This window comes from Populus nigra, chromosome 7 (assembly GCF_951802175.1).
Source record: "Populus nigra chromosome 7, ddPopNigr1.1, whole genome shotgun sequence".
NCBI lineage: Eukaryota > Viridiplantae > Streptophyta > Magnoliopsida > Malpighiales > Salicaceae > Populus > Populus nigra.
The window spans coordinates 5,998,113-6,026,105 of record NC_084858.1 but is presented as its reverse complement, the minus strand read 5'-3'; the positions used below and the strand labels follow the sequence as shown (position 1 = coordinate 6,026,105).

The following is a 27,993-nucleotide window of genomic DNA, read 5'->3' as shown; positions in this document are numbered from 1 at the left end:
ACGAGGGAATAGAGCAGCTACACAAGTGTTGATTCATTAGAAACACTTACCACCATCTAAAGCTACTTAGGAATTCGCAGATGATATGGGAGGGAAATTGTCACAATCTGGTCCTGCTAAGGATGAAAAAGAGAATATAGGAGGATTTGAATGAGAAGTGACCGTTATGAAATGATGTGTTTCATTTAGTCATACTCTGCATTTCATTTCAATTAGTGACGTGCTACATTTTGTTTAAACATTTAATTATATGTTTGCCTACATTATATTATAATTAACTGAACCATTATTTGTAATATAATAGTCAACAATGGTCGTGACTTTTAAATAACGGTGTTACAGTCATCATTTTTTTTTTTCTTATTATTTTGAAATGACTATTGAAAGGTTTTTATTAAAATAAAATAAAAATTAAAGAGTAATTAAGACATACAATAAGATTATTTTGGTCTCTACAATAGTGAAAATAACAAGTTGTGGAGCGAGAACAATACTATTCCTTCTTTTTGTATTTTTATTTTGTTGAATGATCGCAGGTTATCGTGGACAGAACGACCAAGTAAGAGGGTAAGTTCAGCTCTTGATCAGACTCATTATTCAGAACGGTTTCCCTGGAAAACTTGTTTCATCTGTCCAGGATGGTTGATTTCCTAAAATTCCTCTGCTCCTGGATGATGGCTGGCGACACCTAATGCTCGACTTGTTCTGTCGAAGTCGCTCTTTTCTAACGCGTGTATACTTGTAATGGCAACACTTGACCGTTCTCTTTTCCTGGATGGGCTTCTGCTTTATCCTAAAAAAACAATAGATTTGTTATCCTGAGGTGGAGTTGGCCATTGCTGTCTGTCATCCTGGCTTTCTGACCTAGCAGAATCTTAAACGTGCACTTTCAGGAAAACAGGAAGAGGTCGCTAAATCTTTTGTAGTGATCATCTCTGAACTTAAAGACCGACATATGTATGACTCGATTAAAAAAACTGGAGAAAATATGCAGACTCGATTGAAACATAAAATTGGAGAAAAAAGTTTCTTCACAGGAAATTCACAATATCAACAACTCAGGTCAAAATCTCAGTCGTATTCCTAGAACAAAATAATTAACAAATAATACACATGAACGCATTCATATATCAATAAGATCACAACGTAATACCAGTATCTATATCACAAGAAAGGAAAGCCACAGCCTCTGATTCGCAACAAATTTTTTTCCTGATCTTCAATCTGCAGCAATCATCCTCTGCATTTGACAACATGCGGTGCAAAACATACACTCAAAACAAAATCCTCTGCCCAAAAGCCAACGCAGAAGAAAACTCTAGAACACTTCAGCTATTTTGCTAGCGAGAACACGGTCCCTTCTCTCAATGTACCCATATGGGAACCAGCCTGCTTTACCCTTGCATTCTCCTTCAGCCCAGCCATTGTTTGTCACCTATCAAGAATGCATGGCAGAGCATTAAACCTTGCAAAGATTTTAGCAGACATAATGCATAAAAAGAAGTGGTTTCAGAATGCTTTAAACCTTTCGAACAACAACAAAGTCACCAATTGACAAAGTCAGCTCCACATCAGATTGACCTTGATATGAATGCATGACCTGCAGTAAAAAGCAAATGATGGAACTCGATAAATAAAATCAATAAGCCACCATCAAGGTGCAATTTTGTAAGAATATAAGGTAACATTAACAGCGAGATAAATTTGATTCCTCACCTCCCCTAAAAAGTAACCCATGCTGTCTGTTGTTCCATTATGATGTGCTTGAGAGGCGTACACACCGTTAACTTCTTCATATGATGGAGGTGGAGGCATACTGCTCTCTGCACTTGGGGTGGGAGGCGCTTCAATTCGTTGTCGTTCTGATGCCATCTATTAATAGTAACAAACATGGATTATGATCAAAATAAAGGCAAAAAACAATTGAGACAATTTCATCCCAATTCAGGCTGGGTTGGGTAAAAGGACTTCAAGGCAGGATAATGTACCTCGCCTTCAAGCTGATCAAGTATCTGAAGGACTCTCTGATGATAAGCTTGTTCTGCTTCAACCTTCAAATTAAAAGGTGAATCACAGAAGGATAAATCTTCAAAATGATTTCTTCCCAACACATAATTCATAACTTAGTTGAATCCACAGCAGAAACAAGGGATCATTCACATTACCATAGCAATAAGTCTCTGGAGAGTTAGCCTCTGTTGTTGGGCTTCAACAGCAGCCATTGCTGCAGCTGCTTCCTTCCCCAATATGGCCATGTTTGACTTTAGATCTTGCAGCTTTGCCTCTGCAGATTCTAACTTCATTGCAAGCTCAGAATTACCTGGCATTTCTCTCACTTTTGCCTGGCGCTTGGCAACTTCAATAGCCTGTCTAAGTTCAAATGAAGGGTAACTAAACAATTTTGGGGAAAAAATAACCCATACAACATGATAATTATGTTGTGAAATGCAATTGAATTGATCCATGATCATTCATGTTTAGATCACATAACAAATATGACTGGGAATTCTCTAGGGAATGCAAAAATCAAAGGAAATTAAATCAATATTATGCAATCGGAAGGAAAATCAAATCTAGCAAGTCAATCTCAGGAACAATTCATACAAGATGTTCATTGAATAATATGTTTCAAAAACTTCGTAAAGGAGCGATATTTCAGTATACCTGAGCTTCTGCTTCTTGTCGCATTCTGTCATAACGTTGAGCAAGATGTCGTGCATCCTCCAAAGGAGCTCCCATTACCATTGCTCTTAATGGCTCAGCTACCTAATAATCAAAGCAGTCAACGCCATACCAAGTGCATGATAAAATGCCGTAGAATAACAAGAATGATGATGATAATTATGATGAAAATTATTAACCATAGAGTAAAGAGAAGTCTTGAGACAATTCAGTTCTTCCACTAAATCATGAGTATTTTGGATCAGTCTTATTGTTTATTCTTCAAATGTTTTAGATCTCATGCATGATCTTTTCTGTTTTGATGCTTTCTTGACACTTGTTTGTATGGTTACTCAAAGTCTAGTATGCAAATTAACTAAAACCACTTGCAGCTTGCAAGACAATGGAGCACAGCACAATCAGCATAGGAAACATGCGATGTGTATAAGCTCATTAATAATATTTATATAAATAGGCACATTTATAAGTAGAAAAATGGAAAGTTTTGTTATAGATCAAACCTGTGTACCAAGAGCTTTCAGCAGATTCCCACGTTCCTTTTCCATCTGAGCACGGGCATTAGCATAATTCACAGCAGCCTTTGACAATGTATTACCACTTGTACATGTATTTTCAGCACCATATTTCCTGCTGTCTTCCGAGAACCTTGTTCCTGTTGAACATAATAAATTTGTATAGAACACAACACTTCCTTCTTGAAATTCAATAGAGAATACAACAAAATAACTTCAAGACTTTCACTAGCCCACCTATTTCAACTTGCTTAGATCCTGTGACAATATATCCTTCTACACCACGAACAACATCCCTTTGAAAATGCTGAAAAACAGCATTTGACATTCATAAGTCAATGACTAAAACAAATTGAGAACAATATGCCACACAGGAGGATTAGACAACCTTGCCAGCACGTGTTGATATGTAAAGCCTCTCAAGTTTCTGATGCTGATGGAGTTCTGCTTCATCAGTAATAACAGTATCTGAACCTCCATATCCACCAGCACCAAACTGCTTGAGAACAGCCTGAAGTAACACCCCACACAATTAGATTAGTGGCTTTGTAGAGCAAACTACTACAATGTGGGGAAAATAAAATGCAGTGCTTCATGAAGCCAGAGATGCACCCTAATTAAGTCAAGCATCATGAGGAATCACAATCAAATGGATAAAACCAAATGGAACTTCAAATTGATGTTCCAATAACAAAGCACATAGAAACTGAAACTTATATTGGAATAGAAAAAATCAGTTACAAGCATAAATCTTATTTAAAGACACAGAAAGAAAATCACATCGCGAATCACTTCAAAAGGTAAGCAAAATGAAGCTTCAACTTGAGGTGTCAATACCAAATTACAGTTTTACACACTAAACCTAGCATTACGATTGTAAAAAAACGGTTGCAAGCACCATCCGAAGTGGTGTAGAACAATGCCTTGGCAAATCATACGTCGTAAACATGAAGTAATTTCACTCTCCATGCATAAAAACAATCACTTTATTATTCTCTCTTCACCTTCACTCCCCCAAATCAAACTCCTCTAAAAACATTAAATTTAAATCCCAAACCTTCACAATAGAAAAACCTTAATAAGAAAAAATCAATTAACACTAACAATTTTCCCTACAATCTTCGTTTTCACTAACGTACATTCTATTGAGAATTCTTAAAAAGCCACAAAAACTCTTCAGCTAATAATCCAAGACAACAATTTCCATCTCCAAGGCTTAATACTACTCCACAAATTTGACCAAATCAATCAAATTTGCAAAACATTTCTACCAAAGTCGCGATCTTTCTAATTCCTAAACCTAAAGGACAACATGGGTTATCCAAAAAACAATCAGAAATGATAAATCGAGGACAAAAAAAAATGATATTGAGCTAAAAAGAATAAAAATTCAAACTTGGATCTAACATTTTAGGGCTTGATTAAGAGGGGTACCTGTTGTTGCTTAGCGACCTGTTCTCTAAGTTTTGTGGCTTGTTTTCTTATTGCTTCCATTCAAAGAGGAGGGATTTAAGAGTCTTGGGAATTTGATCGATTTTTGAGAGGTGAAACCAAACGCTGTGTTAGAGAGGGAGATGCTTTTGAAAAGAAAGAAGACGGGGATGGTGTCGCTAATGTTGTTGGCCAGTTTGGGTCTTTGGGAGACTCCTTTTGGAGCTTCCAACAGCAGACATTTGTGTTTTTTTCAAAGCACCAAAAAGATTAATGTATGCCTGCGGCAGTTCTCATTTTACCATTGCTAAGCTCTTTTTTTCTCTCCTATCAATCCAAAAACACCCCAAGGAAGAAATAGTGAGAGGGGAATTATATTTTTATTTTAGTTAGAATATCCTCAAGATTAAATTCTTGTCCGTGGGTCGCTCCACCTCCAAAACTTTCTCAAATTCAAAGAATAAGGTTGAAAAATACATCATAGACTTAAATCCAGTAATGGAACCTTTGAATATTGATTTAGATGTTTCGTGAATTTGTTTTATTTATTGTAATTTGGGATTAACCCAAGGAATGGTTGTACTGAAAAATTTGCTATTTGAACATGTACTTGTTCTCATCATGTCTGCATTTCCTTTATAAGCTGATTTCATGTGTTCTTCTAAAGTTGCCATGAAATTTAGCCAAAAAAAAAAAAGGGGATTTAGGATGATGATCTTCCTAGAACTCAATCTATTGGATTAGCAATTGGTATGCTAAAAGCAAGGAAGAGAAAGTTGCCCGTACATGATTAGTTTTACTGTGTTTGCACAAGGAAATTACCCTCCTCATCCTTTTAGAAATGTTTGCTGCTACTTGAGTGTTCTTGAGAGTGTGGCTAAATTATATTTCTGAAAACATTTCATCTTTTTAAAAATAAAATATTAAACGAAATATATATATAAAAATTTGCATGAAATGACACCATCAATGGATCGTGGATTGAAGCAATCAATTGTTAAAAGCTTGCACCACACCTTTTCTTTATCGTCCAAAGGAAGTTTGTTTACGAAGAAACAATTAGTGTTGGTTACTCGGCATTATTACTCATCAATGTTCCCACTTTAATAATGCCCCTTGTTTTTTTTTTTTCCCTCGTTTTTAATCTAGCCTTTTGGTCAAAAGAAGTGGGCAAGGGTTTAACAAATGGAAACTGAGTAAAACGGGCACAGAATTACATGATCCAAGTTCACTTCTAATGTAGACATCATCACATGCGGTCATCATCACATGTGGTTGACAGGCGGTTGGTTTTTGCATATCTTTTTGATAAAAATGGGAGTTTTTTTTTCCCATGATAAAATAAATTATTTTCTAAACTAATATAATTAAAAAAAATAATTTTCATTCAAACACAGAAATAGAAAGTCATGCATGTAGTATATGCACCTCTATAAAAACATGTATTTGCTACATGTGTGTCTATAGATCATGTATTCTCCCTTTACTTTTTTCTTTTCCTGCTTCTATTTTCTTTCGATATCGCTCTCAACTTAGGCCACTTGATTTTTTTCTCCACCATAAAAAAATATCTCTCTCCCTTTACCATGACAAACCTTACCTTTTTATCTCTCTACATCATTAGTTCTCTCTCTAGCCATCCACCTGCAACAACCATTGGTATCTCATCACTGTCACCACCACCCACAAGAGCCTAAATTAACCAAATTGAGGTATATTAACCTTCCCTCTCTATTAATTTGTTATTTTAGTTGGCTAATTTGTTATTTTTTTAGGATAAGAGTTTTAGGGTTTAGTTTAGGGTTTTTGTTGGTTTTGCCTAATTTAATTATAATTTGAGATTAAATAGATATAAAATTAATTAAGTAAATGTATACATTGTCTTATTTAGTGAGAAAAATTGGTGAATTGTGCTGCGTTGATTATATTAGTGTTAAGGTGATACGATCCAAGTAAGGTTAAATTCGAATTTTGAAGTAAAATATCATACTGTCTAGTTTTACGCTATTAAGCATAACTCCAAATCAAATTGTTGGATCAGGCTGAAACTTTACCGGAAGATTTCTAGAGGTATTTTTCTATGTTGGGGTAAACTTTCAAGTGAACTAGAGTTTGGTAAAGACTTACGATATAGGTCATAACATGTTATACAAATTTTGTTATGTACTTTTTTTTGACTTGTAGACTTTCTATTTAATAATGATCATTTTTTTTACAAAGATGTGACAACTTGTTTTAGGATTTTTTTTTAATTTTACATGGATCTTTAATGGGCTGTAACATAATTTTCAAGGGTGATAGGGATTCATTAATGTTCTAAAATTCTTTTCTTATAGGAATTTCTTATTCATCTTAACTGCACAAGAAAAAAAAGGGCTGATAGTATTTAATGATATATTGGTTTCTAATAACATTGAGCAACATTGTAGGTTATAAATAAACCTTATATCAAACTTGTATTATTTGATTTTTTCTTCTCTTTTCACAACAGCACAGGGGATTAACTTATGAGTTTTATTTTTATTATTTCAACTATAGCCTAAGGCTTATTTGGGCTTAATTAATACTTTATTTTTAGTTAGGATCCACAACTTGTTTAGATCAGGGTTTGGTCTTACTAGTATAGGTTTTAGGTATATTCTATAAGTGGGTCAATTCAGCTCGTAAAGATAAATCCATTAGGGTTAATTTTTCACAAGTCCTTAAACTCGTTTAAGCTTAAGTTTCGGCAACCTTTAATGAATAACACTTTTAAACTTTTCAGTTTAGCGTGTGAGAGAGATTCTTATATTTTTTAGTTCTTAAATGAACTAAATCAGACCTATCAAAGATTAATTAGTTTCGTGGTGTCATTCAACTTCATTCTAATAGTGTTGGTGCCTTGGGACAAGTTTTTATCATGTCACACTCTTATCAGACCTCTTTCGACTTTTCAGGATTAGATCTTAATCTTGCTTGTGGATTGCATGACCATGTGATCATGAGGTTTATATCAATTGGTATTAGAGCAAGGCTCCAAGAACGGGTCATATCCTTCTAAAATTTTTATTTTCCTACAGTTCGTTAAGTTTTTTCAGTGTTTGTGTCAATCTTCTTCTTCTTTATTGTGTTTGTGGCATACTAGTAAAAAATTTAATATTTCATTTTGTTAATATCTTTAAACATACCAGTAGCATAAAAGAAAAAAAAGACGTTATTCAAAGCTTGATGCAATTTTGCTGTAGAAACACAACTCATAGATAACCCTAAGCAAACCATCTCAGAATTAATTTAAATTTTACATAATGCTTACTGGGGATGAAATCGCACTACATATTAAATTTGGGATTATTTAGATATCGTTTGCTTGAGGTTTCAATTCACGGTTCAATTCTACCACAAACTAATCATACATGGGTTTTGATACCTAGGAATAAGAGAATGACCTATAAACTGAGCTATGTAGTTTGTTAAGTATCAAGATACTATATATTGAATTTTACGTCATTCTAATATCATTAGGTCTGGGTTTCAAGTATTTTAAAATTGTGTATCAATTAGAGTTGTGTAAAGTTCTAAAAATGTGTTAGTCTACTGTTTGTTTCAACCAAATAAGTCCTTTTCTCATATATTTGGGTTATTTAGGGTCAAATAAGTGTCTTCATTAATTTATGCTTCTGTTTTATTTCGCGTCTTCATTTCGTCTATAATTTGTACAAATTTACATTACTACTCGTGAAACTATAATCGTAGTTTTATTTTGCTCATTTTTAGTATATTTATTGATTATTAAGTCTAAATTTATAATTGGATTGCGTTTTAAAAGCTACTAACTTTGATTTGTTCAGTTTCAAAAGAACCGAAAGAAAACAAGTAGATGGTAAAAGGCGTAGTGAGTATATTAAATTGAAAAACTTTGATTTATATGAAACATAAGGGTTGTGAGGATATATTTTGTGCTACTAATCAATTTTTATAGATTCAAAGATTTCTAAAAATAAAGACTTTATGACACTAAACACAAATAACACCTTTCAGATACAACCTTTCACCAAATAATTTAAGCTACTAACTAGGGTGATGAAGGATCTAAAAGATGATATGGCTTCGATGAAGCAACAGATCAGTAGGGCTAATCTGAGAAGATTCAATATGAGTAAAGAAGAGAAACAAATGTTACAAGTTTTAAATATTTATGATCATAATGCTTCTATGAGGTTAGATAAAAAGCGTAAAGATGAATGAAATTGCAAATATTTATAAAGAGACAAATAAAAAAAGTGAAGAATAGAGAGCTTCAGTTCAGTGTCACAAGGCCAAAAAAAAAGGGCAGCAATGGTTATCATTTAAAAATATATATGCAATTGGATGGCAAGGCATGGTTTTTTAAAATTATTATCAATTACTACTTTCATACAATATTGTTGGAGGCAAGTGCATGCAAGAAAAGAACTCTAAAGGCTTCAATAAGAGGCTAAGGAATTGTCCATTAAACTTGTATTGTTTGATTTTCTTCTTCTCTTCTCACAACAACATAAGAGATTAACTTATAGGTTTTATTTTTTATCATTTAAGTTATTGTCCAAGGCTTGTTTGAGCTTAATTAATACTTTATTTTCAGCTAGGATCCAAGACTTGTTTGGATCAGGGTTTGGGCTTACCAATATAGGTTTTGGGTTAGTTTTGTAAGTGAGTCAATTTAGCTCGCAAGGGTAAATCTATTAAAGTTAATTTTTTAGAAGTACTTAAACTCTTGTAAGCCTAAGTTTTGGCAACCTTTGATGAATAACACTTTTGAACTTTTCAGTTTAACACGTGAGAGAGATTCTTGTATTTTTTAGTTCTTGAACGAACTGAATCTGACTTATCAAAGATTAACTGGATTTATGGTGTCATTTGACTTTATTTCAATAGTGTCGGTGCCTTAGAACATGTTTCATTGTGTCGACCTTTTTCGCTTTTTTCGGGATCAGATCTCAATCTTGATTATGGGTTGCGTGACCACGTCGGACCTCTTAGCGCGACCACCAACCATCTCTATACCAAGTAATCCTTCATCTCTCTTGTGATAGACTCCCCCCAGTTTTGCATGCAGGATGTGAATTAATTCATGTCCTGCAACTGGTGGCTTTCGCCAGCAGTTAGAGGTCTTGGCTGGACCAGTTTTGGCCCAGCCTAGATGGCTAGGATGATTCCAGCCCACCTAAAAAAATACATGTTGGGTTGCCAGTTGGCCCAACTCGGCTGGATTTGGCCTGAATGATTGGGCAAGGTTCATCCCAATTTATATTTAATAGTATAATATAAAAAATGAAAATTTTTTAAAAATTTTCAAAAGTCTTTTAAAAAAATTTGTGATTTTCTCGCATATTTTTCTACCAATTTTGTATAACATCGAGTTATATATTTACATTATAAAATACAAATGCGGTATTAAAACACCTTATTTTCTCTAAAACATTTCTAAAAAAAATTGAAAATTCAAACAAAAATCTTGAAAATTTTTAAATTAAGTTTCTCTTTCAATTTTTTTTCATGCATATGACCAAATCCTAAAAGTTTTCTAAGCATATTTTTACAAAAAGATAAAAATGCATCTTTCTCATGTTTTAAAATGTAAAATGAATATTATAACTAGTTTATGATTATCCATTAGGATTCGACCAAAATGTCAAAAATCATTCACCAATCATTTTGTTCATTTTATATTAGGGTTTAGCTATAAACTTTAATAGTATGGGGTGTAAACCTATATAGTAAAGTACACCTTCATGTATTAAAAATACAAATTGCAAAATAAATATGATGCTAAGATTTAGACCTTAGAATGATTATGATTTAACCCGATGAGGTAGAGACTTCCTCATGAAGAGAGATCTACCTTGAACCTTAAACGAGACTAACGAATAGAAACTTAGCTTAGAAAAACAATTAAACAACAATGCAGATTATCTTAGGTAGGGTGCACTGAGGGTGATGCGTCTTTTCTTTGCACAACCAGTTCCTTACTTGGACTCTTGCAGACTATAAGTTTCCTAATAACATAAATATACTTGAAACCCTCTTTCTCTTCCAACAACACCTCTTAAGAAGCATTAGCGCGCCATTTGGCGTCGCCCCGCGACATATAATATGTCAATTTATGGCATGCGATGATAGATTGCATATTTACAGAGCGACATCTGCCTATTGAGTTAGATCTCTACATGTCTAGGTACATCAATATAATAAGGCAATCCATAACACTACCATGAGAGCATGTTATGAGATGTCTATATGACACTCTACATTAGCTAACATGTAATCTAGATAATTATAAGCCTTATGCATCAAGATATAATAGAATGATATGTATAAATTAGTTTTTTTTTAACATGTAATAAAATTTTTATTTTTATATTATAAATGATAATGTAATAGTTTATCATATATTATATGAATTTTTTAATATGCAAAGGTCAGAAAGTTGCTGTCATAGTTTGTAATGCTACCGACAATGTTGTGCACAACGTTTTCTATACTTGATTCTCATCATGTTGTTCTTCACTTGATGAGGTTGGGGAAACTTAACATTTGGGCAATGATGTAAAGGAGGATGAGCTTGTTCATCATGCAAAATGATGACATATTAGTGGTTCTGACGGTGTAGGTCCATCGACAAGTTAATTTGTTAGCTGTTGTTTAATTATATAATTAATTTGATATTATTTAATGTAATGGATTATTTTGGTGTTGAGATTGAGTTTTTTTTAATTATTATGAAATTACTTGCTATGAAAATTAGGTGAATTCTTTAAATGAGTTTAAATGAGTGTGTTGAATTGGTTCCAATGAATAACTTGTTGGCTTGAGCTCTAGCTGCTGTTTTTGTGATTTTTTTACTGTGTGGGGAGTTGAAAGTATTGATACATAGAGTTGTATAGTATTTTAATAGGCCGCACATATAGTTACGCATGTAATACATGTACATACAAACTATTATTTTTGTACTAGAGCAAAATTTTTTTTCCCAACCATGCTAGATTAGAAAATAATTTTGCATGCTGTTGTAATCCAGCAAAAAACTCTATGAATGGTCCTACTATTTATTTTAAAAAGTTTCAAGGTGCGCTTGCAACATACTTCCATGCTTGCATAATTTCTTTAGACGACCGTAATGTCCTTCCTTGTTCATCTTTTCTAACTTACTCAATTTAAAGAAATCCTTTTGCCGTCTTTCTCACTGATGCATGAGAAGAAAAATAGGATGGAGTTAACCTGGAGGGATGTAACTTAACTAGTCAGACTCTAGATTTGTTCTCTAAAAATCACTAGTTTAAGTCTTACAAACCTCAGGGTCACTGGAAACTTACATGATCGTTAATTTCAGGACCCGTGGATTAGTCGAGATGCACGCAAACTGGCTCGAATACTCACGTTAATAAAAAAAAAGAGAGGATGGAGTGGATCTAATTTTCCTTCAATGATATTCACGTATTTTAGTGTCTTTGGTCCTAAATTTCTTTGTTCTTGCACAATGATCACTTAGCTTTAATTCAATCCTTATTATATATATACGACATTACAATCTATAACAACTAAATCCAGCAATTAATGCTATATTACTCATGACATATATGGATGTAACTGCCTTCCATGGGAGGAGCAACGTTAGGGTAAATTTAGTCGTTTGGTGCATATAAAATGATGGTTTTAAATAAAGTTTTTTTTCTTGATTCGTTGATGAGGAGAATTAACCGATTAGTTTGCACATTAGTCAAAAATTAAATATTAAAAAATAGAGATGAATCTTGGGACGGACCCTAGCCCTAAAAGTTTGGAGTTTTTCAAAATTAACCTTAAACTTATACTATTTTTTTTAAAAAAGATATTTTCTAAAAAAAAATGCTACCTAACAACAAAACTATACATTTTGATTCTTCTAGTTTACAAATTTTATAGTCACCTCTGCTTTCAAACCGATCTTATGCTCAAGTAATGTGTGTATATTTATATGTAATCTTAGACACAATATCCAGGTAATCTCTTACACGGCATCGTTGCTTGCCACAAGATTAATTAAATAAGTAAAGAAATTATTTTAATGTAAAAATTATTAATTAAGATTTCAGGATATAATTTATATAATTTTAATACAACCTCTCAAGTAAAGAATTTCATAAAAAAAAGAAGTTATTTAGACTTAAAATTTATACAGACTTATACTATCTTGTGTTTATTTTTTTTATCAAATAGAATGGGGTGGTGAGATTCAAACTCGAGACCGCTTGGTCAAGTAGCCTCTGATATCATGTTAAAAAACTTTCTCAACCCAAAATCTTAAGCAATTAAATAAATAAAGTCTTAAAATATGATTTATATAATTTTCTAACAAAAACAATTTCCTTTCTAATCCATTTTCAATGAATTAAATTATCCGCAACTTAATCAAAAGAATCAAGAAGTTACAAAAAATAAAAATAAAAAGAACAAACCAGTGCACGGGCAATTGGGGAACATAATTCCTTATAGTGGCCTAATATCAGCATGCATCAAGGTTAAAGACGGTTTATTTTTGTATTTTAAAAGTATTTTAAAAAAAATAATAATTTTTTTTACTTCAAAATAATTATTTTTATTTTTTTAAATCATTTTGGTATGTTAATATCAAAAATAATTTTAAAAAATAAAAAAAATATTTTTGTAATATATTTTTGAAAAAAATTAATTTAATCACTTCAAATATAAACTTGAATAACTTAAGATGATAACATTCTTTTAATTCGTTTTTCCAATTGATACCCGCCTTGAAGAACCAAAAGGTATATTACTTTTCGAAAGCAACTTATCTGAAATCTCATTGGCTATAAGCCTTTATACGGTATGCTGTCCGTTTGTCAAACTCTTGAAGATGGTTGTAGGTAAAAGACTTTTTCCAATTTCAACTACTACCAATCATCTTCTAGAGAGTGATAATTGATGAAATACGCTTTGGCTGCTATGTTGGAAATGTAGTGTACAAAACTAATTGCATATTTGATGTTATGATAATTAATAATTATTTTTTAAAATATTTTTAGTTTGGAAATATATTAAAATGATATTTTTTTATTTTTAAAAATTTATTTTTAATATTATCATATTAAAAGGATATAAAATTATTTAAAAAATAAAATAAATAAAATATTCTAATTATAGACAAACATTATTGGGTCAGAAATGCAACAATTTTGCAATAGTGGTTGGGAGAGGGTGAGTTGTCAAACTGAAGTTATGCCATCCATGTATTGATTAAGTTTCAATTAAGTCCATTTCCAGTGATTGCACAAATGACACACTAAACCCATCAAAATTATGCCTCTCTCTTCTCTTCGTTAGTGACATGTTAATTTGTCCCGTTAAATTACAGCACGAATTCTCATGTTTCAACTTCCTTGTAGCTGTTTCCTTGCCAATTTCAACTACCCCAATTCCTTTTTAGTGCAACTTCATTAGAAGTATTAAATAAACATTTGCTTCTGAAACTAAAATCTTCCCAAGTTTTTTACTAGCATGGAACCAAGACATGCAGGTTTATGTTCATGAAAACTTGAGGAGAATATTAGCGTCGTGTGAGTTAATTCATGTTACTCTAGTTTGCTGGTATGAAAGTGTACTTGTAGTTTGCTGGTATCCATGAATTTATTGTTCTTTCGCAAATCAATACACACAGAAAAAAAAAAAGAAAAAGAAGAAGAAGAAGAGGAAGAGGGAGCAGATTTTCAAATTACCATCCCTTATATATACTTATATCCTCATACGGCCTCCATGCTAAAGAATCACTCAAGCCATTGTCATATTTGCATCCCATTTCTTTGTGTCATCATTTCGTGTACAAATGGAAGACAAGATTTGCACATCCAGGTGTGTGTATAACCACGAAGTGCATTGATGGTGTAGGATATGAGTGTCCCTTTTCAAATCTAAAAAAAATGCTCAGGACCCTTAACTACTTAAGTGTATACTTCCTCAATTGTACCGGGCCGCTGGAAAACGACTCCTCAGGATACACTGTCCTATAGACATTTACAGAAAATCAAGTCAACGCCACTTCTCAGTCTCCCCATATGCTTCCCCCATGAAAAGACATTTAAACAGATAAATCCACATCTCATCAGACTTCAACAGCACAGTACAGTTAGCACCAAACAGAGAAAACACACTCGACAGACAATAATGCTAGTAGTAGGAGTAGTGAAGGAGTGTAACCTTTACTGTGGGGTCCCCAAGCATATACTCAATAAAATTATATGATCCCGTGATCTTTGCATATAAATCACACTGTTTATCACTTGGTTTTATGTTTCAGGTTTCTAATGGCTTCTTTATGGAGTCCTGGAATTTTCCTTGCTCATGTTCTTGCTCTACTGTTGAAGGCTTTGCCCCTAGTGATTCTTGCTGAAACCAATGTTAGTTTCTCTACTTGAGTTCAGCTATGTGTATCGATTTGTTTCTTTCATGGATTTCTCCGTGTTTAATCTTTATCCTGGCAGGTTTACATTGTGTATATGGGAGACAAACTCCATGACGAGCCTGAGCTGGTTCAAGAGTCCCATCACGAGCTTCTTGCTGATATTGTCGGAAGGTTTTATTTCTGGCTCTTTATAATCTTCATTTCCATTTTTTTTTATCTGTTGATTTTACCTTAAAAACGCCCAGTTTTGCTGTTACTTTTACCTTAAACACGTTCAGTTTTTATCTTTCTTGGTATATATGTTCATAGGGATATCGAATGATTTTGTATGCCTTAGGCTTCTTTGATTTTGCTTTATGCAATTTCAGATGCGTGAAATGTGTTTTTCACTGTTTTTAGCTCTGGATGCATTTATTTGTGAGGTTTGATTAAGCAGTAAAGAGAAATTAGCATCTTGTGGAATGGTTTTGACAGCAAAGACGCTGCAAAGGAATCGATTTTGTATAGCTACAAGCATGGATTTTCAGGATTCGCTGCCGTGTTAACCAAGTCCCAAGAGAAGCTTATTGCAGGTGTTACAATGTTGGTGAAATTTGAAATCCGTTTTCGTAGTCTAATTTTTTAATCTTAACAAGTCCCTGAAATTATTTTATTCTTTGTTGATGCACCAATACAGATTTCCCTGGAGTAGTTGGTGTTTTTCGAAACAGAATTCTTAGTTCCCACACAACTAGGAGTTGGGATTTTCTACAAGTGCCTCAACTTGTGGGTCGAATTTCCACGGGACATTCCGGGGCTGGTTCCATCATTGGTGTCATGGACACAGGTGAGTGGCAAGACGAAGGCATCGTTGTTTCTTATACAATTTACTTATTCTTGATCTTACTTTCTTGTTGCATAGGTATATGGCCAGAGTCGAAAAGCTTCAGAGATGAGGGCATGGCAGAGGTGCCATCTCGTTGGAGAGGGATATGCCAAGAAGGGGAAGGATTTAATCGCTCGCATTGTAATAGGTTAGCTAATTATAGTCTATTCATATTCACTTTCTATCCGGGTTTCTATACTTATAAACAGATATGAGATTTTTAGACATGTCAATTGTAAGTACATTCTCTTGTGTGATCTTAAATTCTGGTCATAAGGATACATGATGGCTCTGCTGCAAGGAGATAGTTAACTCAAATTGAAGAGGAATTAAACACTAGTAAATGGCTTCTGCTTATGAATTGTACTCTATCAAGGTTTCAGCAGGAATTTACTTGATGCTTACTGCTTGAATACTTTGGGTAGGAAAATCATTGGTGCTCGCTGGTATATTAAAGGTTATGAAGCTGAATTTGGAAAGCTAAATACGAGTGATGGGGATGAGTTCCTATCTCCTCGAGATGCTGGGGGCCATGGCACCCACACATCATCTACTGCAACTGGTGGTCTAGTGGAAAATGCAAGTTTTATGGGACTAGCTCAAGGATTGGCAAGAGGGGGTGCCCCATCAGCTTGGCTGGCTGTCTACAAAGTTTGCTGGGCTACAGGTGGCTGCGCTGAGGCAGATCTTCTTGCTGCATTTGATGATGCAATCTTTGATGGTGTGGATGTGCTATCAGTATCTCTTGGATCAGCACCTCCTCTTGCCACCTATGTTGAGGATGCAGTAGCTATTGGCTCCTTTTATGCTGTAGCTAAAGGAATTTCTGTAGTATGCTCTGCGGGGAATTCTGGTCCTTATCCTCAAACAATTACAAATACAGCTCCATGGGTTGTTACTGTAGCAGCAAGCACCATTGATCGAGCTTTCCCTACTATAATTACCCTGGGGAACAATCAAACCATAGTGGTACTTCCTAAATTCTTTGCAATCTAGAGAACTTGTGCATAGTTTGTATGTGATATCAATTGGAACAAGCATGTCCAGCAAAAGCACAGAATGTAGATGCACTTGCACATATATAGTCGACCAAATAAAGAACACAGATGCCAACTTTCTTTATGCTTGGCTGCATTCTTCACAAAAAAATTTTATTAGTTACACAGAAGGGATATTTTTCATCTTAAGATGCCTGTTAAAGTTAAAAGATATGTGCAGCGTTGTCACTGCTGACTGTAAATATATGGCAGCAAGCCTTACAGACTAGAAATAAATTTCATTTTCTCAAACAGGGTCAGGCTTTGTATACGGGGAAGAATGTAGACACTTTCCACCCTATTGTTTATGGAGAAGAGATTGTAGCTGATGACTCTGATGAAGATAGTGCAAGGTATAATACCCTTCTATTACTGGCATATCAAAATCCCAATTATTCTGAGAAAAGCCAGATTCTAATCGCTCGTACTTTTAACAGAGGTTGTGCTTCAGGAAGCCTGAATGCTACTTTAGCAAGAGGAAAAGTGATTCTGTGTTTTGAGTCTCGGTCACAGAGGTCAAATATCATTGCTAGAAGAACTGTATTAGATGTCAAGGGAGTTGGCCTTATATTTGCACGGTCTCCCACCAAGGATGTTACTTTGTCCTTGGACATTCCCTGTATCCAAGTGGACTTCGCAATAGGAACATATCTACTGACATACATGGAGTCAAGCAGGTAAAGTCTAACTCACTGCATTCAGTGAGAGTTCTTGACCTATTGCATCATTTGCATGAGCAGTGTATCCTTGTGTGTCTGCGAGCTTTGGAAAGGTATCCTCATGCATCTTTGAAGTACTTATTAAAGCCTTGCTGCTAAAATCTCTCTCCCTAAATACAAGAAGTTGCACGACTTGATTTCTACCTAAAGAAGTATATTTATGCGACAGAAATCCTGTAGTAAAGTTCAGCTTCACGAAAACAGTTATTGGACAACAGATATCCCCGGAAGTTGCATTCTTCTCTTCTCGAGGACCCAGTTCCATCTCCGCTACTGTATTGAAGGTAATGGACCTTTTATTAGAGAAAGTCATCGTTTTTGCCGTTTTAGTGATCAATGTGTTTCAATGTCTTCTGCAGCCTGACATTGCTGCTCCAGGGGTTAACATCTTGGCCTCTTGGTCTCCTGCCGCTTCACCTGCCATAATTGACAATGAAGCACGGCCCTTGGACTTCAAAATTGAATCAGGAACATCCATGTCTTGCCCCCATATATCCGGTGTTGTTGCTCTACTTAAAGCTGCACATCCAAAATGGAGTCCTGCTGCAATCAAGTCTGCACTAATCACAACAGGTAAGAAACCATATTCTTACTGCCAGTTTTCCCTCGATACTGGTTATATAAATGTGTCTCTATCCTACACAGCATCTATAGAGGACGAATATGGTCAAAAGACAGTCGCTGAAGGAGCTCCACACAAGCAGGCTGATCCATTTGATTATGGCGGTGGTCATGTTGATCCTGACAGAGCCATGCATCCTGGTCTCGTATTTGACATGGGCGCCTCAGATTATATCCGCTTTCTTTGTGCCCTTGGCTACAATAATTCTGCAATCAGCTTAATGACCAGGACTCGCACCCGATGCAAGAAATCAACCGCCTTTCTTGTAAATCTTAATTTGCCTTCTATTACCATTCCTGAGCTGAAGCAGAACTTAACTGTGTCAAGAACGGTCACAAATGTTGGTCCTATTACATCTATCTACGTTGCTCGCGTTCTAGCTCCAGCCGGCACACGTGTGACAGTTGAGCCATCAGTTTTGTCATTTGATTCGACAAGAAAGAAGATCAAGTTTAAGGTAACCTTTTGTTCCATGTTGAGGATTCAAGGAAGATACTCATTCGGAAATCTGTTTTGGGAAGATGGCTTTCATGTAGTGAGAATTCCTTTGATAGTTAGAACTGTAATTGATGATTTCTATGCAGAAATATGATCCAAAAGGGATTATCAGATTTTATGAGTAATTTGTCATTTGTTGATAATTCCTTGTAACAAAATGTTGTTTGACATGGGAAGAGTTCATTCAGCTTTAAAATTCTAATGTGCCAATAGCCTCAACCTTCAATGTTTCCACTATAAATAAATGGAGGTTAATTATTTACTATAACCAGAAATGCAACAACACATTGATAGAATTTGTTTTAAGTGATTGTTGATAAATATTGTAATAGTTAAAAATACTAGAAAAACACAAGATTTAACATGGTTTGGTAATATACTTATATTTATAGGAGCGAAAAGACTTATTTTCACTATATATGGAATATAATTGCATAATATATATTTATAATAGGTCTTAAACTGCCCAAAAAACACCTAGCCGCTAATTAAAAGTTATTTTGCTCCACTTCACTTGGTGCGCTCTGCTTTTCTCACTCCACCTCTCTCCACTCCGGTATCTTCATATAAGTTATAAACTACAACAAAATTGGATTTTTTTTTTCCATAGTTGTTTAGGTTTTATAACTTCGAGCTCTTTACATCTGATATTTTTATTAGTTTAATGTGGATGTTCGGGACAGCTTGCGTAGTTTAAGATTTTACTATTTTCATGACCACCGTGATGGTTGTGAGAATCTAAATTTTTATATATAAATCTTATTGTTCTAGCATGAATGACTTGTTCTTTACCGGATCAATAACTTGGACTTAATCTCGACTAATTAATGGGAACCATCTCTCTCTCTCTCGTAATGAATTGAGTCTGTATACGGGAAGTGTTTTCCGGCGAGTTGACTTTGATTTAAGCAGACATGACTGTGTTAGGTGAACAACCTTAGCTAATTAAGCTGAGATGTGCGTGTTATAAAACAATATGCTGCCAATAAGTGGAATCAAGAGCACAGGCCTTTTAAAAAATGACTCCCAAGTCATATGAATTTAATTTTGCCCATGTAGATTGTTTTGAACTTCAAAATAGACATGTGAGTTTGATAACGACTCATCATCAGAATAGACATGGCTAAATTTCTGATAATTTCTTGGAAGGGGTCTGTATTATTTGAAGGACAAAAATCACCTGCCAAGACTATGTGGGTTTTGGAGTGAATTGCTTGGTCTACTGGTCAACTCCTACCCACATAAAAGATTTTTCTTTTTTTTTTCCTTGATAATTTGGCTGATATCCAGTCAAAGTTGTTAAATCTCTCAAGACATTATATTTTCGGTTGTGTTGATTGGATCAATTCCATGGGTTTTTTTCTTTCACCAATATAGTTCTAGAGAGTTTTCGGCTGCTTCAAATGACCTAACTCCCTGATCATTTTCACATTTTCCAGTAGTTTCAATGACAAAATCTTCATTGCGCCTCTTTATAGAAAATAATCTTGTCCCGATTTATCATATCTGATCAAGTTACATTCTATTTTGTGCATGGTTAAAATTGTTTTTTTTCCTGTTAAAAACACATTAAGTTTATGGTTTCTGGGTTTTTTTTATATAATTCTGGAATGAAGATAATAATATTATGAAAAACACTGATAAAAAAAAATGGTGCCGAGAAAATACTTCAGAAAAAACAATTCACTGAGCCAAGTGACAGGCTACAATGTAAGTGGTCGATGGAATTGAATGTTTGGATAAAAAAGCTGGATATAGAGAATAGACATGCATGTGACCGCACCGCACCGCACCGCACCGTAGATGCAGAGGAACGTGGAGCTGTGGTTTTGTCAATGTTGGCCTCGTTGCTTCTCTTAAAAGGCATTTATTTACACAGGAAGAGACTAATTCTCACTCACTGTTTGATCAGTGTATCTTGTGTCCATGGTCGGGCTGGATTTTGCTTGCGGGAACACGAAACTACAAGCCATGGGGACAACAACGACAGTATTTGACTACTGTGATTACAAGTGGATTGTACGTAGTCTCAAGCGACAGCTGGAAAATACAAGGAAGCCGCACACAGACAAGCATGAGAGAGAGAGAACGATAAGAACGAAATAAAATTAAAAAGAAAAAAAAAAGAAAAAAGGGCGGCTTAATCATGGCTGCCGGTCCCCAGCGTTGTTATCCTGGTTCACAAAAACCCAAACGTCACAGCACCAGGCTACGGGTCTCGTTCAATTTTGTGAATTATAAATAAATTTTATTTTATAAATGTAGCATAGATTGTTGATCAAGCTAGTCTTTTTCCACGGATGATAAATAGTTGGATAACGATCTTACTTGCAAAAAAAAAAGTCTTCAATGTCAAAGTCAGTTTAAGTTTTTATATAGATAATTAGATATTCGGTAAAAACTAAGGTAAAAAGAAAATAATGCGTCGAGAGAATTCTTCATTCTCTATGCTAACCTGGCATTTATATCTAGAAATAAGTTTAGATATTATCTAGAAAAAATCTTTCAGCTTTCTAGGGTGGCAACCCTATTACTGTTAGTTCTCCATGTAGAGCTATATCTAGTTGGATTGTAGCTTATAACAATAAAAAGAGATTAAAAGAAAAGAAAAAAAAAAAAGGAAGGAGAGAAAGAACTCGATTGGGTCGACACTCAACCAAGTTCACTCACCTTTTTTTTATCCTCATTAATAGCCCCTTAGGTAAATTCTTAACATGGTGTTTTTAAAAAAATTACTTTATTAGAAAACCATATACAGTAGGGAAAAATAAATAATGATGATATGTACAAGGAAAAGTGTGAACATACCATGAAAACTAGTAATATCATGACCGATATTTATAGGAATTAAAGTTTGTGGCTATGTCAAGAATTATAAGACACATTTCACATGGTTGTGTACATGATAATGTTGAAAAATCTTGATCCACCATGATAATAATAATTATCTCAGGAATCTTGGCACTTCTCTTCATTGTTTTAGGTAGGCGTTTCATAATCACTTTAATGATTATTGGCAAAATCACCACTGTAAATAGCTATTACTTCTCCTTCACTTCAGCAGCTTATACTTTTTTTCTTTCAAATTACTTGTGATAAACTTGTAGTGTGTAGAGGTAGAGGTGAGGAATCAAGTGGGAGTGGGAGAGCTAATCCTTCTCATCACGCTAGTGGGAATAGAGGAGTAGTGGCATAGTTTTACATTTTTTTATAAGAGAAGAACATAAAATCCCTTGAAAGATATTTTTCAAGGTAAATCATTATCAATAAAGAATTGGAGAAGTGATTGGGTAATAATGTGTTATAGTAATGATGTGTTATAGTAGTTTTATAACCTTTGCTAAAAAAGTGTGGGGATGTTTTCCAATTTAGAAAGTTTCTATTGTAGATAATGTTGCTCCTTTTTTAAGTCCAAATGAGCAGAATATATTCCAGAATCTTGGTAACAATTGGCAATACTATCTCCTATAATTGGCCAAAGAGTATTCTCTAGATGATAGTATTTATAGTATGAGATATATTTTGTCATCTTGCTTGAATTTATGGCAACACAACTATTATATTGATATTTATCTATGTTATTTATAAGTGGGCTCTATTCTTTGATACAATTAAAGAATAAGAAAATATAAGCTTTAAATTCCTTGTCATTATTATCATCATCCTTGTCCTCTAAAGAAACACAAGAGGAGGAGAAGGAGGAGGAGGAGTCTCATAAAGAAGAATATCAAGAGAAGGAATCTTAGAATAAGAAAGCTTATAATGAGGAAGAGATTGTAGAAGAACCTAAATCTCATGTAATAGAATAAACTTAATAGAAGAATGGTGTATGCTATATGCCTAAGGAATAAGAAAAGGAGTAATTCCCAGCCTGTAGTTCCTAACTCTCTCATGACAATGACACCTTTTCCTAATCCTATACCAAGCCCTACACATGTTATTACCTCAAATCTTATTGTTCTAAATCCTATGCATACCATGACAAGTCCCATCAATATCCCTGGTGATATAAATTTAAGTAGTAGTATTATTGTTGACACTTTTTCTTTTTCACATCCTTTTTGGTTTCATCGTCTTTCCACCTAAACTTTTATAAATTATATGATTGCTAATGGTTGTGGTCATATGCTTGGGGAACCATTCTTGATAGGATTTTAACTTCATGGAGAGATGACAACACTGATAGAATGTGAGAGAGAAAGACTTCATGACTTTTATATTGAGGGATAATCTTTCAACTATTGATAACAATGGACAAAATACAGATATTATTGCTAGAATAACTCATTTTCCATGAGATATTCAACAATTTAAAAGAGGTAGCATGTCCAATCTTTTGACGAGTAACCTAATTGAAACTCTTCATGTGAGTAAAAGGCAATTGATCTCTTATCATTATCCTTTATTATTTTTTACTACTAGTAAATTTTTTTTTTAGGATTCCCAAAGGTAAGTATTAGTTCTTTAAATATTGAAAGAAGAACTTGAGAAAATAATTGTCTTTGATATTAGCTCATTAGAAGATTACAACTTGCAAGGAGAAACAAGCTCAAGTAAATGAGAGTTTTCATGAACTATAATCAACATATCGCTCATTGCGCATAGAAAGAGATACTTTATATGCAAAGCTTACATCCCTTCATGTTGCCATAGTAGAATTCAAACAAGAAATGACTAATTATAAAAAGAGAATTAAGGAGCTTGAGAAGATATCATCTGATGCTCAAAGTGCACTAGCTGATACAAGATAAAGTAGCAAAGGCTCAAGGTAAGGTGACTTAATTATAGGGAGAGTGTTCAAAATTACTAGGAAAAAATTACTTTAACTTTAAGACTACTTACGGTACCATTCTTGCACTAAAAACAACAATGGAGGATAGACTGGTTAACATGATGAGAGACCTTCACTTTCATAATAGTTCTCAAAACATTAATGTAAACTTCTCTTAAATGTTTTATGACAATGTGCCCTTTTTTTATGAGCTTCAATCAAAGAGAGCTCGAGCAACCTCTAAAGGATAATACTTATCTAATAAGCCAGAGGAGTAAGAAACCACAAAAAGTCCGTATAGCAATATCTATATTATGTTTGATATGTTTGGAATTATGTTTATATGTAATATTATGGTATGTATGATTTGAAGATAAAATGAAATTTATTTGATTTTTTTTTTATGTAGAATGACTTGGTATGATTTGAAGACTAATAGTTTAAGGGAGATTGATCATAGGTACAATGAGAAAAGTAAACCAACGTAAGAAAATTTTTGAGTTGGGTATGAATGAATAATAGCTCGATCAAGAATGAAATACAAATGACTATAGACTTAGTTTGGCTTAACTGAACTTTAGGTGTAGTTTGGTCATACTGAACTTAATGTGATCAAACCAAGCTTATCCTGACCGAAATCATTTTTTAGCCTATTTCGTCAATTATTTTAACTTAGAATTTTAGGTAAGGAGAAATAAATCTTAAAGAAAACAATACGTAGATATGAAGATTATCATGAAGAATTTCCCAAACATTACTTTAAATAAAATAACAAGATGAATAACCCTTAGAGAAAATAACTTAGATATATGAAGATTATCATAGAGAGTCGACCAAATATTACTTCAGATAAAGTAACAAGATAAATAAACCTCAGAGAAAATAACATGGAGACACCTTGGAGATAATTTCACATTTATATTAGAGATTAATTCAGATAAATAAATAAGAGAAAAATGACGAATAAAAACTTCATTAAGTTTTATACAAGAGATACAAACTTTGAAGATACATCTGATTGGGGATTTTAGAGACAAAATTAGAGAATTCTACTGAAGCATATCTTCAAGTTGTTAGAATATCATACTTGTGGAATATTTTCTCCTTTATCTTGTAAGTGATAAGCGTTAGACTTGATTACCCTCATCACTATGAATGATTCATCCTATTTAGGTGTTAACTTCTTTTCTTCCTTCAGCATTGCTCATTGCTTTTAACTTCCCCAATACCATATCTTATACTTTAACTCTTTTGTTATTCATTTTGTCAGTGTGGTATTGAGTAGCTTGATTTTGAAATATCTCATTCTTCACTACAACACTAATTCTAACTTCTTTAATAAAGTCCATATTTGCCCTTAGTCTTTTGTCATTGGTGCTGGTAGAGAAATATAATATGGTTAGAGCATCCTATTTCTGTTGCAATCATTACTTCTGTACCATAAGTCAAGAGAAAATATGTTTCATAGTTTTCTGAGTCGTTCGGTGTACCATAAAATTTCATCTAACAATTCAACTCATTCACCCTTAGCTCCCTCTATCTTTGACTTTAATCCATTCTATAATATTTTTATTGTTAAGTTCAACTTGATCACATGTTTGAGGATGGGAGGCCAAGGAGAACCTATGCTCAATCTTGAGCATTTGGTAATGTTCTTTCATCTTTTTATTGTTAAATTAGGTGTTGTTCTTAGTAATAAACATGCATGGAATTCCAAATCTTCATATAATGTTCTTCCATAAAAAAAAATAACCTTGTTGGTGGTTATCTCTGTTAGTGCCTCTGTCTCTACCTACTTAATGAAGTATTCAACAACTACCAAGATGAATTACCTTCTTCTATAAGCTTTTGAGAATGGTCTTAATATATCCATTTCTTATCGTGAGAAAAGTCACAAAAAGGCAATGGATCTAAGTAGAAGGTTGGCAAGGCACTAGAGCAGATCTCTAGCACTTATCATACATCTTCACCATTTCTGTAGCATCTCTCGTAAGCCAATAAAATCTTGCTTGAATTGTCCAAGCATCCAAGGCCTTTATCCTTATATGGAGTTCATATATCCCTTCGTGGATCTCTTTAAGTATATACTCGTTTTTGTCATATGATATGTACTTAAACAATGAAGATGTGATAGACCTTTTATATAACTCACCATTCTGAAGGCAATACCTTCTAACTCTTCCAGTTAGCCTAGTGGCTTTGACCTTGTCTGGTGATAGCTCTCTATTAAACAAGTATTGCTTGAGGGGAGTCCTCTAATCTTCTCCTACAGCTTTCTGTATGACTACCACCATGCTATTTTTTTTCCATACTAGTTTTTCAAGCACCTCAATCCACACCTGAGGTGCCAATTCCACCAAATTCATGCTAGCAAGTTTAGAAAAGAGATTAGTTGGAATGTTATCTTCCCGCGAAATTTTAGAGATAAAGATGAACTTTCCTCTTTTTTTTTCAAATTAGTGTGTGAAATCATTTTTTATTGATACTTTACCATGAAAGGCTCTTTAGCTCCGTATAACTCTTAACATTATTCAACCAATAATTGAGAGTCACTCCAAGGTTGATACCTGACATGTCTGATGGCTTGAATGCAAAATTTGATTTTTACACATTAAGAAGCTCAATAATTGTTATTACCTCGATTTCAAAGTGGGAATTTTCATCATCCCCTCATTCTCACCAAGACTTACATTTTCAATTCCTTGGAGGCCTTAGTTCTAACCTTCATTCATTCATTCAAAGACCCTTTCTAGTCCAACATCAAAGTCTCCTTGCTTTTTAGACACGTTAAGGTTCACCTTTTTAAGATAAGTTGGCTTCCCTGTATAGTAGTTACCCCCTTGACTGTAGGGAATTTCATGATCAAGTACTTGTTACTAATCAATGCATTAATTTCATGAAGGAAAGGTTTGTCAAGGATAACATTGTAAGATAGGTTCATTGTTACCACCTTAAAGTTGTTGCAGTGTACAACATTTGAGGTGTGTTCCAATAGTCACTGTAGTATCTAAGACACCTTCCATGAACATTTATTTTCCTTCAATCCCTATAAAAAGTGTCCTCATCAGAGTCAACTTGAATGATTCAATACCTATTTGAGTCATAGCATCCAATGTCAGGATGTTCATGACATTTTCATCATCTATAAAAACCATATGTATATTCAAGCCTAAGAGGATGATGAAGATCACCAAAACATCTTTATAGAGAATTTCATACCTTTCTCATCCTCACGAGTCAATACAATTGGCATATATCAAGGGTTCTGGACTTTTGTCATCAATATTTACTTCTTATAAGTCTTTCTACTTTTACCAGTATCTCCCTTACCTGAATCCCCTCTAAGAATGACATTGATTTCTAAAAGAGACCTATGAGAAGGCTTAGCTTCTCCTCGTGGCTACTTTGTTTGTTTTTATATATATATAAATTATTGGAGATAACATTTAAATATGAGCCTCTCGATTTTTTTTCAAAATAAAGCATTGTTTAGTGTTATGACCTATCCTTATTAAATAAGCAATACTTTTTTATTCCTCTTCACTACATCTCCCATCATAAGTGTTGGGTAATGTACACACTTTTTTTATTGTTGTAAACACTTCAGCCCTAATGAAGTTTAAGAGAGCAGTCATCAATTCTGAGTATATCATTTATTTCATACTAAGATCCTAGTATTGCCCCTAAATGGTTGAGTATCTCAAAGAAGATGCATATTATCTTGCCTTTAAGACACTTTCATTCATTTATTGAAGCGAGGATGTTTTTATCGCGATACACTAGTTTCTTCCACTCAAATATGACTATCTATCAATTGTTTTACATTAAGTAACTGTCTCTCAAGAAGGGTATAAAGTCATTCATAGAGGGAGTGATTGTGTATTCCTCTGATAAGGGTTTTTGTTGCTATAAGTTCTAGCAATTTGTTTTACCTTTAGCATCTATTCATTGAACATCTTCAAATATGCTTTGGTGCTTTTGTTTTCAAGTTGAATAATTGATAAAAGTTTAGTTGAACTCTTTTTGACAAGAATGCTTATGTTAAAATGAGTGATCAACTTGTCACAAAAGTCTAAAACATTGTATAAGAAACCAGGTTTCAGGTTGTTATAGCAGGCTCATGTAGACCCCTAAAAAGTAGATAGAAGGACCTTACACATAACTTTTGAGTCCTACACCACCAATTCCAAGCTGCTCCTGATGTTTTGAACATGTTCCTAAAGGTCTGAAAATCCATCATAGTTATCCAAGTTTATTTTACTAGTTACAAAGTCCCTTCTACTTGACTTGAGTCTATTTTATCTTCATTTTTATGTTGCCTTTTTTGTTTTAGAATGATGAAATAAGATTTTAGAGGAGAACAAGCTCATTTACAAAGATGGTTATGGCTCTGAACCTTGCCTCATGACCTATAAGAATTGTATCTAAGTGACCCTGCATGAGAT

At 33.9% G+C, this 27,993-nt stretch overlaps 2 protein-coding genes across 3 annotated transcripts; one reads left to right on the top strand and one right to left on the bottom strand.

Annotated features, from left to right (window-relative positions):
- Window positions 1–1,013: 1,013 nt before the first annotated feature.
- LOC133698251 (SH3 domain-containing protein 2-like) lies at window positions 1,014–4,898 on the bottom strand. The gene is made up of 10 exons (XM_062121120.1): window positions 4,629–4,898; window positions 3,583–3,705; window positions 3,432–3,501; window positions 3,183–3,334; window positions 2,665–2,766; window positions 2,166–2,366; window positions 1,989–2,051; window positions 1,717–1,872; window positions 1,526–1,600; window positions 1,014–1,435 (listed from the first exon to the last, which is right to left on the bottom strand). Exons 1-10 carry the CDS (start codon window positions 4,686–4,688, stop codon window positions 1,319–1,321), a joined length of 1,119 nt encoding a protein of 372 aa, XP_061977104.1. The 5' UTR covers window positions 4,689–4,898; the 3' UTR covers window positions 1,014–1,318.
- A 9,861-nt stretch (window positions 4,899–14,759) lies between these two features.
- Window positions 14,760–18,973, top strand: LOC133699071 (subtilisin-like protease SBT3.9). 2 transcript variants are annotated; one of them, XM_062122206.1, is made up of 12 exons: window positions 14,760–14,838; window positions 14,932–15,031; window positions 15,116–15,207; window positions 15,511–15,608; window positions 15,713–15,862; window positions 15,938–16,049; window positions 16,327–16,870; window positions 17,194–17,291; window positions 17,376–17,615; window positions 17,827–17,941; window positions 18,017–18,230; window positions 18,303–18,973. In XM_062122206.1, the coding sequence occupies exons 2-12, from the start codon at window positions 14,939–14,941 to the stop codon at window positions 18,869–18,871; spliced, it is 2,325 nt and encodes a 774-aa protein (XP_061978190.1). In that variant the 5' UTR covers window positions 14,760–14,838; window positions 14,932–14,938; the 3' UTR covers window positions 18,872–18,973. The 2 variants fall into 2 exon arrangements, with proteins under 2 accessions (XP_061978190.1, XP_061978191.1); XM_062122207.1 differs by lacking the exons at window positions 14,760–14,838; window positions 14,932–15,031; window positions 15,116–15,207 and having other exon boundaries at window positions 15,528–15,618.
- Window positions 18,974–27,993: the final 9,020 nt, after the last annotated feature.

Bases quoted from the DNA above. Each gene is read 5' to 3' on its own strand.
- LOC133699071 (XM_062122206.1), top strand. From the start codon at position 14,939: ATGGCTTCTTTATGGAGTCCTGGAATTTTCCTTGCTCATGTTCTTGCT. The intron at 15,609-15,712 runs GTGTTACAATGT...GCACCAATACAG, and splicing joins CCAAGAGAAGCTTATTGCAG to ATTTCCCTGGAGTAGTTGGT. The intron at 16,050-16,326 runs GTTAGCTAATTA...TACTTTGGGTAG, and splicing joins AATCGCTCGCATTGTAATAG to GAAAATCATTGGTGCTCGCT.
- LOC133698251 (XM_062121120.1), bottom strand. From the start codon at position 4,688: ATGGAAGCAATAAGAAAACAAGCCACAAAACTTAGAGAACAGGTCGCT. The intron at 2,767-3,182 runs GTTTGATCTATA...TTTGATTATTAG, and splicing joins TGAAAGCTCTTGGTACACAG to GTAGCTGAGCCATTAAGAGC. The intron at 1,601-1,716 runs GTGAGGAATCAA...TTTTTACTGCAG, and splicing joins TGGGTTACTTTTTAGGGGAG to GTCATGCATTCATATCAAGG.